The following is a 13,675-nucleotide window of genomic DNA, read 5'->3' as shown; positions in this document are numbered from 1 at the left end:
TTGCTGTGGCATTTTATATGGAGTGGAGAAAGGCAAAGTAAGCTTTGGGGAGGGCAGAGACAGAGATGTTGCTGTAACTAAGATGAGATATAATGAAGGCCTGGACCAGAGATTTAGCTGTGTGGATGGAAAGAAAATGAGGGTGTGACAGTGTACTCCATAAGGCTTTATGGGGTGGGGGTGCTCATAAATGTATGTATGATATAACTGGAATAGGGTTTTGCTGCATATGCCATGTAACATATCTATGTAAAGGTAATGTTCATCCTAGTTGTATGTAGGCACCATTTGTGTGCTCAAAGTTATGAACAGCGGCTGTATAATTGCTTGATTTCTAAGTAGCCTTAGTTAAAACATTTGGTCACTCCTTGGGAGAGGAATGTGCTCAATCAGGAAGCATTTAATAGACAAAAGAGCTTGGAAAACTCCAATCCACATAAGAAGTCTACCTGAGGACATTCAAGGTAGCATGTGGGTAGTGGCTGCTCCCTGCAAGTCCTGAGTCATGCCTGGCCAGGTGACTTGCCCATGTGATTCCAAATCTCCATTTGGTGACTGTATTCTACACAGGGTGAGGAGGGTTGTCTCCACCCACAAGAGAGAGTCTATTTAAATCCCTGGGAGACCCCTCCATGTTGTCTAGAGCTGGCTAAAGAAGGAGCCTCTCCACCCCCGCACCCAGGATACTTAAAGGAAACTGGAACAAAGGACAGTAACTACAGGGTGTGTGTGCAATTGCTAGACCCAGGCTAAAAGGAGATTAGCCTGTAAAAGGGAGCATTCTGGAACTGGTGAGGATCCTATCTGTATCTAGTTTGATTAGACATAGATTTGCGCATTTTATTTTATTTTGCTTAGTAAGTTACTTTGTTCTGTCTGTTACTTCCTGGAACCACTTAAATCCTACTTTCTGTATTCAATAAAATCACTTTTTGCTTATTAGTTAACTCAGAGTATGTATTAATACCTGGGGGAGCAAACAGCTGTGCATCTCTCTCTATCAGTGTTATAGGGGGCGAACAATTTATGAGTTTGCCCTGTATAAGCTCTATACAGGGTAAAACAGATTTATTTGGGTTTAGACCCCATTGGGAGTTGGGCATCTGGGTGCTAAAGACAAGCATGCTTCTGTGAGCTGTTTTCAGGTAAACCTGCAGCTTTGGGGCAGGTAATTCAGACTCTGGGTCTTTGTTGAAGTAGACAAGAGTGTCTGGCTTGGCAAGACAGGGTGCTGGAGTCCTGAGCTGGCAGGGAAAACAGGGATAGAAGTAGTCTTGGCACATTGGTTGGCAGCTCCCAAGGGGGTTCCTGTGATGCAACCCGTCACAGAGGGGTCTTAGCAGTACCAAGGAGGAGGAAGCAACATGATTTGGACTTAACCTAGATGCATGGGGCAAGTGAAAGGGAGCAGCCAAAAATACCCCAGGTCATAGGCTGGAGTCGGAGGGTGGTGGTGTTGCAACAGTGACAGAGGCTGTGGAAGTGGACAGAGTTTGGGAGAGAAGATAAGGAATCTGGCTTCTCCCATGTTAAATTCAAGCTGACAAAATACTCCAGAGGAGATGTGGGGTGGGATGGGATGGGATGGATGGGCCTGACTAGGACTGGAGAGCTAGATTTGTGAATTGTCTGCAGACATTAGACAGAGGAAAGAAAGGCTCTTACTTTCAACTGGCAGTTTGATTTTAAGGCAGCTCCATTGGCTTTTAAAGCCCTTAATGGAGAAGGGACTTGGCTATATCTGAGACTTCCTCCTTGAGCTGCTGCTTGATGGCATTGTGCATTGTTCGAACTCCATTCACCTTTCAGCTTTCCCCATCCCGCCTTGGCTCAGCAGGTGAAGGGCCGTTTGCAGAGGTGGTTCTGAGGGTGTGGAATTCCTGCCCTCGCTCCCTCTGCCTGGGCCTGTCCTTCCCCATGGCACTAAACAGTGATAGAACACTCCTCTGCAAAACAAAGTATTCAGATGTAGGGCCAGGTTGCATCCAGCCCCCTTTTAATGCCACTTTGGCTTTCTAATATCATAGTTGGTTGTATATAGTATGTTTTATGCCATTGTAATTATTATTTGTGCCAGATTCTGCTGTGTTACACCATTGTAATCTCAGAGCAGCCCAGGTTTACACTAAGCTAAGCGTGAGCAGGATTTGGTCTGCACCCTGAGGCAGAGGGATTCTCTGTGGGCCAGCAGGTGCCTAAAGATGCAGATAAGGAAGTTACACACATAACCTGCTTAGATTTTCTTGAAAATCCCACTAAGTGCCTATGTGCATCGTTAGGCTCCTAAATACCTATAAAAACCTGGCCCTATAAGTCCAGGGGAACTCCTATCAGCCAAACCCTGATTAATATGGAAAATACAGAGGATCCCAGATTTTGGAAATGTCACCCCAAACCAGAATTCCAATTTCCTGAATTTCCACTATGTCCCCCTGACAATTGGGTTTCACCTGTTCCAAACCTTGCCTCCTGTTTCAAGCTGGGAGGGGCTCCCTCCATGGTGGAAGTACGTGGAGCCTTTCATCTCACTACATTGTTTCTTCTCTCTCCTCCCTTCTTCCCACTCCTTCTCCCAGAAATGGAAGATGAAAGGCAGTTTCATTCAGCATTTTGTCAGCGGCCTCTGCCTGGAAAACCAGTCCAGCAGGGTGATGACCAACCCATGCCAATCGGATATACCCGGCCAACAGTGGGAGCTGCTACAAGCCACATGATGGTAGCCTGGAAACCTCTCTGTTTCTTTTTGCATGGGACTTTGGGAATGGAAGGGGTTAGGGTGGGGAGTAAAGGTTTATTATTTCTAACCCTAATGTTTCGATTGTGATCATCAGCAAGTCACCATTTCAGCTGAACATTCACTGCTTTTGAACTTTTAAGAAAGAAGTCAGGGGAGGGGGGATAAGAAGTGGCACGGAAATTGATCCATCTGTTTCTTCTCCGCTGTAACTGACATCCTCATACGACAGCAATCAGAGGTTGGAGAGGGCACAGCCCAACAGCCAAATAGAGCTCAGAGCGACGAGTACTGACTAACAGTTCTCTCCTTTCTTTGCATTGAAATTTATGATCTTCAGTCCTGTGAATTCCATGTAACCAGTGCTCTTGACAACGCTTCTACAACCTCTTGGTGGCTCCTGGGCTGCACTGGCTTTCCTCTGTAACATCTTGTGTTATTTTTGTGTGTTGTCTCGAACTGCTGCAATGAGGTTGCTTTGTGGGAAATGCAACATGACTAATGCCTGGGTTGGGAGATGGGCAGTGGATCTTAGGGGCAGGAACTGTGTTGGGACAGGGCCTAGCACATGAGGGCATCATTCGTGGTTGGTCTGCAGGCACTGCCATTGTACACATAATTTGTAAAATGGATGGGGAATGGACAGAGGAGGGGAAATGGATATGGGGGCAATGGGGGAAGCTTTGTAATTGTGCAGTGTTCCACTGGATCATGTCAAAGTCATTCCTTCCAGAGATTCTTTGTACAGCTTCCCATTTCCTATGGCAAATAGCCATGAGGGTCAGAAAGGCTTCTGTGGTGAGATCTTAGAGAGGCCAATACCATTGCAGTAGGTGGTAATCCAAACCCAGCTCTCGTTAACCAGTCAGATTGGTGTGCTTCATATGACTGAGTCCTAGGACAGGATGCAAGCTTATTATGAAATGCCAGTATCTGTATTACAGCCCCTGCTCTTGTACCCTACACCCAGGGAACTGATGAAATAGCCAGGCTCTAGCCTGTGTATGTCCTTCCTCCCCTCAGTGTTATTCTGCTATGAGTTGACCTGACATTCAGAAAATGACTGGCTAAACTCTGGGATATAGGAGGTTGCTGGAGGTTACTCTGAGACTGATAGATCTGATGCTACAACTGCTAGGAAATGTCTGTTAAGCCCCACCCTAAAGGCATTCCATGGCACTGCACTGACTGTGTGTGTTGGCATGGGCGCCAACTTATATGGGCTCCTGGGGCTAAAGCCCCAGGAATATTCACAGTCAGGGGCTCTGCTCCACCAATATTTGGAGCTAGGTTTCGCCCCTTTAAATCCCAGCCGCGGCCGGGAATTAAAAGGCTCTGGGTTGCCCGCAGCGGCGGGGAGCCCAGCGCCCTTTAAATCTCAACCGCGGCCGGGAATTAAAAGGCTCTGGGTTGCCCGCAGCGGCGGGGAGCCCAGCGCCCTTTAAATCCCAGCCGCAGCCGGGAATCAGAGGGCTCTGGGTTGCCTGCAACCGCGGGGAGCCCAGCGCCCTTTAAATCTCAACCGCGGCCGGGAGTCAGAGGGCTCTGGGTTGCCCGCAGCGGCGGGGAGCCCAGCGCCCTTTAAATCCCAGCTGCGGACGGGAAATAAAAGGCTCTGGGCTGCCCGCAGCGGCGGAGAGCCCAGAGCCCTTTAAATCTCAGCTGCGGCGGGAATCAGAGGGCTGTGCTTGGCAGCCCTCCCCTCCCCTGCCCCTACCTGGAGGAGACACGAAGGGGACTTCCGGCCAGGAGACGGACATCACTCACCTTAGCAGCTGCTGGGGCTTCCGTGAGTGTTTGACCCTATGATTCCCCCCCTGCCCCAGCCCCAGCCCCCACTCCTGCCCAGCGCTGGGGAAGGGGCAGCCCCATGCCATCCCCTCCCACCGTCCCCCAGTGAAGCTATGGTGAGGGGCAGCAGGCTGCACAGGGGAGGCAGGAAGCCACATGTGATGGCAATGCCCCCTCCCCCAGCACCCACCAACCCACCTGCCACAGGAGGGATGGGAGAGGGAGGCTTCCTAGACCTGAGCAGCTGGGGCTTGGGTGAATTTTATGACACCCTGCTCCCCCGCCCCATAGCCACCACCCTGCAAACCCCACTTCTGCCCCATGCTGGGCAAGGGGCAGCCCCATCCACAGTGAAGTTATGGTGAGGGGCAGCAACATGGAAGGCCACCTGTGATGGCAACCCCCCCCCACCACCCAGTACCCATCATAGGGGAGGTGAGTGAGGTTTCTGGACCTGAGAGGGGCCCTAGGAGCATGTGCAGTGACTGTGGTGCAGAGTGAGTGTGCTCTGGGGGGCAGAGGGGGAGAGGAGGGGTCCCTCCCCTGGAGCTTGATGCTGCCAGTGGTGGTGATGGGGAGTCCTCTCTGGCCCTAGTCCTGGGGCAGCCTGTCTGCACCCCAAGTTCCTCATCCTCAGCCCTGCCCCACCCCAAAGCCTGCACCCCCAGCACCGAGCACGCTCCTGCACTGTGAACCCTTCATCCCCAGCCCCACCCCAAAACCCTCACCTGAGGTGAAAAACATGCAACTTAAATTTGGTGGTCAGTTTGGAGTATCATTTTGTTTAGCATGATACTTGACTATTTTACACCCCTTTAAAGTATATGACTAGTCGTATACAGGTGTTACAAAGTGGGAATGTTCTTAATGTTTTCTCTGAATACTGTGTGTGTGCCTCAGTTTCCTCTCTGCATTTCTCAAGGATCTAGATGGTGGGATAAGGGGGTGTGATTGTTGTAGAGCCCTAGAGGGACAGTGTGATGCTGTCTGCACAGAGAATGTCTGAAACCCTGTCTCCTGGTAACTGATGGCCTGGGCCACTCTCCTGCAAGGTGCCAACTGAAGGTGTTGGAGAACAGAGAGATCGGGTGGCCTCCTAATGCCTGGAAAAGAGACAAAGGCCGGAGGAGGCAGTGTCAGTGCCTGTGCGGACTTCTGGGAAGTGCATGGTGTGGAAGGGGATGCTGTGATGCTTTGGAACAACTCCATACAAAGCCAGTCAGGACTCCGGGGGAGCCTCCTCTCTCGGAGCATACTGTCTCCAGGGCAAGAAGCTTACACCTTCCTGGGTCTGACCTCAGAGCATTCAGCTTGCCTTTCCACATCATGCACTTTCCACAGCGAGTCTGCCCAGGCGGGTCCTGGGGCAACCAGAGGTCCCTGCACCCCAACTCCGCAGTCGGATGTGACTCTCAGCCAGACAGTAAAACAGAAGGTTTATTAGATGACGGGAACACTGTTTAAACAGAGCTTGTTGGTACAGAAAACAGAACCCTTCTGTCAGGTCCATCTTGGGGGGTGGGGAGCCCAGAACCAAGTTCTGGGTCTCTCCCCATTTCCCCAGCCAGCTCCAAACTGACACTCCCTCCTCTGGCCTCTGTGTCTCTTCCAGACAAGGAGGCCACCTGATCTCTTTGTCCCCAACACCTTCAGTTGGCATCTTGCAGGGGAAACTGAGGCACCCACACAGTATTCAGAGAAAATATTAAGAACATTCCCACTTCATCACAACAGGTGCAACAAAATGTAATACTGTATATTGAAGTAGGCAAGTGCTGCTTCTGACTTTCCACTTTTAATTGACCCTTGTAATCTTGTGGCACTGACGCGTTGTAGCTTCATTTTATATCAGCTTACAGGGCGGGAGCAGGGGGGCACCGCCATTTTGGGCCCCACCAAAAATTATACAAACCTGCCGCCTATGTGTGTTGGTGTATTCTGTGATGACAGGCCAAGCAATGTTGGGAGGGAGAAGTTGGAGGAACCCGTATCGCTTCCATCTGCCTTTCCTCGGCTGGGATGCACTAACACAGAGAGAGCTCAACCCCCTGGGTAATTACTGTGTTCTAACTGTAGGTTATGCCAAAGGAGCACAGTGAAATCGCAACATGTGCGTGCATGTGCTGCCCATGTGAATACAGCCTGGGGTAATAGCTCTCCCTTTACTAACCTTCACCCTCTCTCAAAGACAGGCAGCTAAAAGGTTTGAGGATTTTTCTGCTCTTCTTTCATTAGCTCATCCCAGCCGAGAAAACCAACTTTTTCTCCAAAGAGTTAGTACTCACCCACCCACCTTCCCTTTTCTGAACTTACTCCCCATTCCATTAGTGCTCACACTAGGGCACTTCCTTGTGCTCTCTCTCACTTCTGAATGGGGATGCATACACTCCGAGTGTTTGGTGACTCACACCCCAACCCTTTCCATTTTCATCCAAGAATTCACCCCTCTGCTATTGGCACAAAGGGGCTCTGATCACCAGAATCTGCCATTCCTAACCCCTTCACTGCCAGACAGACAAAGTGTGCCCATAAACGCCTCCAGTTTTTCTTTTACTTAACTGAATATGGTGCGGAAAGGCCTGGCACTGGGAATACTTGTGTATCCCAAGTTGTGAAGGAGTTAGCAGAGCTGAGCCTTTTTCTTCTTCATCCAGGAGACCAAATGTCTCCTAAAGAAATAGCATCAGGATACAAATCCGTACATAGAGAACAATCTGTCTGTGCTACATACGAGGTTATCAAAATAGGGGAAACATTAAAAATCTAGTAGATTTTTCTTATGCTGTTTGCTTTTTACAAATAGAACAGCCAGTTTCACTTTCTGTTTCTAACTAGTATCCCTTTGTTTTCTGGGAAACCCCCAGTTGTGCGTGGAGTTTGAGTTCCCAGAGTTGCAGGAGGTGGTTTACATCTGGAAAAAACCAAAACTGTTTTAATTAACAAGCCTATTAAACCCTTTGTATTGCTGTTGGATTTTGTAATCCTCACAACCACCACTAGAACCGGGCAAATATAGCAAAACAATGAGTGTATTTCTTTAAATTCTAAACAGCTATTTGCTTTGACCATATCTGTGTCTTCTTTTTAATTCTCTATTTACAAATGATTTATTTGCACACTATTTGGAGGATGGTAGCTCTTTGTACCTGTATCTGCATGTGAATAAGAGTGCTCATGTGAAAACAAGAGGATTCATCATTTGCTGTTATTCTTTGGTTTAAAAAAAGAAGTTTGTCGTCCAGACAGGTGGCAGAATCCATAGATAAAGTCTGAACTTTTGGGTTCTTTTCTGGCTCTGCCAAAGTGTGTGACTTTGAGCAAGTCACTTAACCTCTCTACAGTTCAGTTTCTCTATTTTAAAAATGGAGAAGAAATACAGAACCTATTTCATATGGGCGCCATGTGAATTAATTCATTAGTGTTCATAAAGTACTTTAAGATTCTCAGATGACAGGTGCTCAAGAGGTGCAAAGTGTTTATCCTTTATTAGCTTGTGTTTTGTTTTTCCAGCATATTGAAAACTGGAAGTCCTTGCTGGTTCAGGCTAACATTCACTGGCTGATACTTCATTTCAGTGTAGCTAGCCATCTTGGTAATGTCCTTGGATGAATCTGGTGAGTGACGTGTGGTGAATGAAAACTCAGGCGGCCATTCCCCACTCCCAGATGGGGCAAGTTCCATTTGGTGCAGCATTACCTCTATGGGAGGAGGGAGTGCTGGGCAGAGTCCAAGTGTGGTGCTACCTCCTGTGTCCTGCAGAGATGCTTCAGCACCATGCAAGTGCACATCAGAAGGATGAAGAAGAGCAAGGGCAAGGTCTTAGGGACAGAGAATGAGAGAACGAATACAGGGAGAAAGAGGAAGAGGCAAGGCCGTCCTTAGGATTTATGGGGCCCTACACTCCACTGAAGGTGGTCCCCAGCTAGTGCTGCTGATGCCAGTGTGTTGAGGGGCCACAGCCACCACCCCTACTCGCAGACCCCCAGAAACCTCCTTCCCTGCCCCCCATTGCTGACACACCGAGCTTCATACGCAGCAGACGCTGCAGCAGTGGCTCAAGGCAGGTTTCATGCTGTCACGTGGGGGTTGCATCTTGCCAGAGCCCACGGCTCTTCTGCAGCCCCTCGCCACTCCTGGCTCACCACCAGCATTTTGACAGGAAGTACCAAGCAGTCACAACAACAACAATAATACAAGTGTGAGTGTGTGTGTGACAGTGTGTGTGTGTGAGTGAGAGAGAGCCAGTGTGTGTGAGAGAGACAGAGAGAGAGGCAGTGTGTGTGTGTGACTGTGTGTTGGGGGATTGTGTGACAGAATGTGTGCTGGGGAGTGTGAGACTGGGTGTGTGTGTGAGACAGTCTGTATTGGGGGACTGTGACTCGTGAGAGGCAGAGAGAGAGAGAGAGAGAGTGCGTGTGAGAAAGACAGTGAGCGCACTGTCACTTTAAGTCCCCGCCTACCGCTGGCTCACATGGAAGTGAGCTTCTCCTGTCCTGTCCCCAGCCCAGCCCCCACCAGAGACCGAGTGGCACAGGCAGGCAGGGTCTAGGGAGGGACTCCGCTCTGGGCAGCGGTGGGCTGGGCCGCCAGTGACCGGCCACACTGCTCTGAGCTCCCCAGGGCAGCTGCGTATGCCTAAGGACGGCCCTGGGGAGAGGAGGCAGAAAGAACAGGAGAGGAAATGGTAGCAAATGAGAGGGGAAAACAGAGAGCGAGCGATAGAATGTGGAACAGACCGGCACTCTGAAAATGAAAGTCCTTCGCATCCCATCCCATCCCAATCACAGGCAGGAGGCGCTACTTCCACAACAGCCAGGGGGGAGCAGGAGGAAGGGCAGAGAAATCGAACTTACCTGGCTGGAAAAATTAAAATGAAGAAAGATTGAGAGGAAGAAGAGCAGGAAGTGGCTGGTAATTTCTCTGTGTGTTCAAATTCTTCCAGACTGCAGCTTTTTGTCAAAAATATTTCCTAGGGAGACCCCCTGAGCTTCCCTATTTTCCCACCTTGCAGGTTAAGATTCCTTGCAAGCAGCTTATTCACACCCCTGAGTGACATAAATGATGCCAACATAAGTGTTAGTCTGTCCATAGCCTTACGTGTGAGAAAGAGAGAGAAGCGCTGTCTTCCTTGCAGTTCCCTTTTAAGAATTTGTCTGGTAACTCCACTGGGGGCTAAAGCCAGCTCTAACTTCACCTCCTCAAACAAAACAATTGCATAGGGTTCCTCTTTGTGATGAGACCCTCTGAAGAAATGTTGCTACTGGCTCTGGGTACTGAGCCCTGTATAAGAACATAAGAATGGCTGTACCGGGTCAGACCAAAGGTCCATTCAGCCCAGAAGCCTGTCTACCGACAGTGGCCAATGCCAGGTGCCCCAGAGGGAGTGAACCCAACAGGCAATGATCAAGTGATCTCTCTCCTGCCATCCATCTCCATCTTCTGACAAACAGAGGCTAGGGACACCATTCCTTACCCATCCTGGCTAATAGCCATTAATGGACTTAACCTCCATGAATTTATCCAGTTCTCTTTTATGTATGTATGGAGCCTGTACATTCTGAATCATCCAAGGTTGCTGTTTGACTAAAGGTCAGTCCTGGTTCAAGAGCTCCATTTACCATTTAAATATTCCATGCAGAATCAACCCCAGGTAATTTCCTCATTGCCTGCTCTGGGTGTCAGGCCAAGGACTACCTGCAGCACTGCATGCTAACAGTAGGCTGAATTCCAAAACGCAACTCCCTCACACAACTTTAGTGATTTACCGTACTTTAGAAGTAATCAATAGTTTGCAGATCCCCTCTTTGATTTTCATGATCCTTGATAAGGAACCAGCACAGAGCGCTAGTTCTTTCCCTTTCAAACAAACCAACCATCTTCCCAAAGCAGTTGAGGACTTCTCTAAATCTGTAATAAATGTATTCCCTGATAGCTCTTACATGAGGGATGTGATCAGCACCCTTTCCACACAGGGTGCTGCTCCTGCTAGTCCAATTGCATTAGTGCCATATCTCAGTCAAAGCTCCCACTGACTTCAATGGGAGCTTTGGTGGTAAAAACTGAGTAAAGACCTCACAGTTTGGCCCTCACTTTGTAAAAACAAATCATCAGAACAAGTAGTGACTGATTGTTGTTTTGCCTATTGACTTTGGACAGACATCTAGACTATGAGGAAGAGCTTTCAGATTAATAGAAGACAAGGGCAGCTATCTTTTTTGCTGCCCCAAGCACAGCAGTCAGGCAGCCTGTGGGAGGTCCCCAGTCCCACGGATTCGGTGGCATGCCTGCGGGAGGTCTGCCGGTCCCGCGGCTTTGGTGTACCTGCTGCCGAATTGCTGCCAAATCCACGGGACCGGCGGACCTCCCGCAGGCATGCCGCCGAAGGCTGCCTGACTGCCGCCCTTGCAGGGACCGGCAGGGCAGCCCCCGCGGCTTGCCGCCCCAGGCACACACTTGGAGTGGTGGTGCCTGGAGCCACTGCTGATAGAAGAGAATGTCCTTAAGAAAGCTCTTATTAAATCAGATCATCCAGTGTAATTTCATGTGCAGGGTGATTAGAGTTTATTTAACAGGAGCTGAAACCACAGCTGTACAGAAATCAATTTCAAAGGGTTTATTTTCTTTCACTTGGTTAAAAAGTTTTCTTTGCCAAATGTAGTTTATGTGAAACACAGGTTTGTTTTTCCTTTTCTTAACCAAAGCATGTGCCAGAACTTGTCTATTTAAATGCCTGGAATAAAATCCACTTTGAAACAAGCATTCAGCCTCTTTATTTTCTTTGCTTTCCGTAAAGCAGGGGTTCCTTCTCTGCTCCCCTTGCTGTTTAGCTACATTCTGGCACTTGTAACTGCTCCTCTGCAGATGCATCCCAGAATCCTTTTCCCGGAGTCCCAGGGCACTTCAAAAGAAACACTGCAGAAGTTGACGTAGCAATTTATAGGGTGCTCCTGGCAACTAAAGAGAACTAGTCATGAATAGCATAGCAACTCCCTTTTAACAGGCTAGGAAGAGAGAGAGCATCCTTTCTTTCCTGCAGCGCAGAAGAAGTTGTGGAGAGCAGTTAACATTAAGATACTACATCAGCAAAAACCTTCCATGTACAATATTTTCACAGAGCCTCTCCTCCTTAGATGCCTCTCCTTGCCACCCAGATCCTCCTACCTAAGGCTATGAGCCTGCCCCTTACCAGGCCATCCTTCTGCCCCTAGTTTGGGGGAGGGGAGACATCACTTACCCCTGTGCAGCTGCTTAGAGACATACATTAGCTGCCCAGGCCTTTTCATGCAATTTGATTCCCCAGTTTCTTACAGAAGTAATTGTACAGGATTCCTCTTCCCACCACCAGCTTCCCTGAATGGCTCAGCCAGAGCTTCCCTTTTGAAATTTTGGGTTTAGAATCAGGGCTTAATCATGGCTGCCTGTGGCTACACCTGGGTGGCTCTGGCCCTGTGCCAATGGTGGCCACTCCAGGAAGTGACTGCCTGAAAGAGGGAGTGGTTTCATGCGTCCCTGGAACTCAGCAGAGGTGAGAAGACCCAGCAGTCCCTCCTCAGGCAGGCAGGTATTATATGGGTATGTTGAACAGCAAATGAAGGTGTTTTGAAATACAGTGGGAACTCCAGGCTTTAGCTGTGCTGCAGGATATCAACCCAGCTCCTTCACATGTGGCCTGAGCTCTGCAAGCTCCTTAGAACCTAGGAAGCTGAGCAAACATTCACTGAGCCTACAGGGTTTTAACGGGCCCTATCCCAGGAAACAGGCCTGGCTTTCCCAAGGGCCAGACTGGCTGCGTCTGAGATGAGGAATGAAGGAAGATGTTTCCTTCCTCCTTGTAGAGAAGGGTTAGGCACGTAGACCACTGTAGCACAGGCACTGCTGGCAATGGAGTATTGCTCCTGTACCAGGGCTCTGTTCTACTCCACTTCTGTAAGGTCCTTTAGGGATGTTATACCTGTGACCCAAGTTAGAACATGCTGGGGCTGGGCAGGCAGAGAAACAAGGGGCTGTACCTGGGTCCCTGGCAGCCTCCACCCTACTGCTACACTGAGTGGAGTCTGGGCACAGGAGAGAATCAAGCTCATTGTCACTTTTCTGACAAATTAATCCATAGGCATCTGTATTTTACCAGCAAGTAAGCAGTGTGGCCACAACAGCTGAGAAACTAAGAGTGAGACGACCTCCTTCATACACTGGAAATCGCTCTGGGAAACATTCAAAGTAGCACTTGGTAACCTGCAAATCTTTGAGTCAGAACTGTCCCTTCTTTGAATGGCATCTGTGATTTCTGCTTGGGATATGCTTGGTACTGTATAATGCAAAAAGGCAGAATAAACCCAACTCCGTCAATATCCCTCTGTGCAGTCACCATAGGAGAAAGACGACATAATAATCCATCTGGGGAGGGGGGGGAGACTGTTTAATAACAATTTCAATGGATACCAGCTGCTATGGTTAACATTTCCATGGAAACCAGTGCAAAACACTTAACTGCCATCTGACACTGAGCTAAGCCAGTATAAATACAGACTGTATCTACTTGCACATGAGCTGACCTGGGCATAAAGGAATCCTCTCATAAAATTAACAAAAATGAGTGACCAGAGCATAATTTTTCAACCTAAAAACACATACACACACATCCCCCTCACCTTTGTGCTGCCTCCAGTCCCTAGGGCTTTCTCTCCACTTGCTGGTCCCAAGGCCTCTTTTCCCCACCACCACTTGGAGGCTGGTTTCTCCAACCCCTAGGGCTCCCTCAGGTCCCCACACCCTTCTTATTAGGGTCCCGAGACTTTTCTAACCTCAGTTTGGCGGTGGGATCTCAGTGAGGACCCTCCTTCTAAGTGCCCAAGGCTTTCCTCCACCTCACTTCGACTGTTGGCTGGCCCATGACTTCTCTTGTTCTTAGTGCTGTCTTGTACTCTCACAGCCTTTGTTCCAACCTCCTGATATTCTCACCCTTCAGATCAGCAGCTGGCACATTGATTCATTTGTCTTCGGTGCTGTCTTAGGCTATGACAGGTGTCTCTCCAGCCTCATGAGTCTCTCCTGACTTTGCACAGCTTTTCCCTAGTCCAGCTCCTCTCTTCTCTGTCCCAATCATCTGTTCCTTCAATAGCTGGGTTACCAAAACTGGTCATCTTATAAACC

General features: G+C 49.0%; 1 protein-coding gene across 1 annotated transcript in view; it reads left to right on the top strand.

Annotated features, from left to right (window-relative positions):
- The window catches only part of GALNT16 (polypeptide N-acetylgalactosaminyltransferase 16), a 120,140-nt gene extending 116,188 nt beyond the window's left edge, over positions 1–3,952 (top strand). The window contains exon 15 of the mRNA XM_045016088.1: positions 2,577–3,952. Coding sequence (XP_044872023.1) covers positions 2,577–2,714 — 138 coding nt within the window. The 3' untranslated portion in view covers positions 2,715–3,952. The remainder of the gene's footprint in view (positions 1–2,576) is intronic.
- Positions 3,953–13,675: the final 9,723 nt, after the last annotated feature.

The sequence above is a fragment of the Mauremys mutica genome, chromosome 4 (genome assembly GCF_020497125.1).
Source record: "Mauremys mutica isolate MM-2020 ecotype Southern chromosome 4, ASM2049712v1, whole genome shotgun sequence".
Classification (NCBI taxonomy): domain Eukaryota; kingdom Metazoa; phylum Chordata; order Testudines; family Geoemydidae; genus Mauremys; species Mauremys mutica.
The sequence above is the reverse complement of the archived record's forward strand: the minus strand, read 5'-3'. Positions and strand labels throughout refer to the sequence as shown.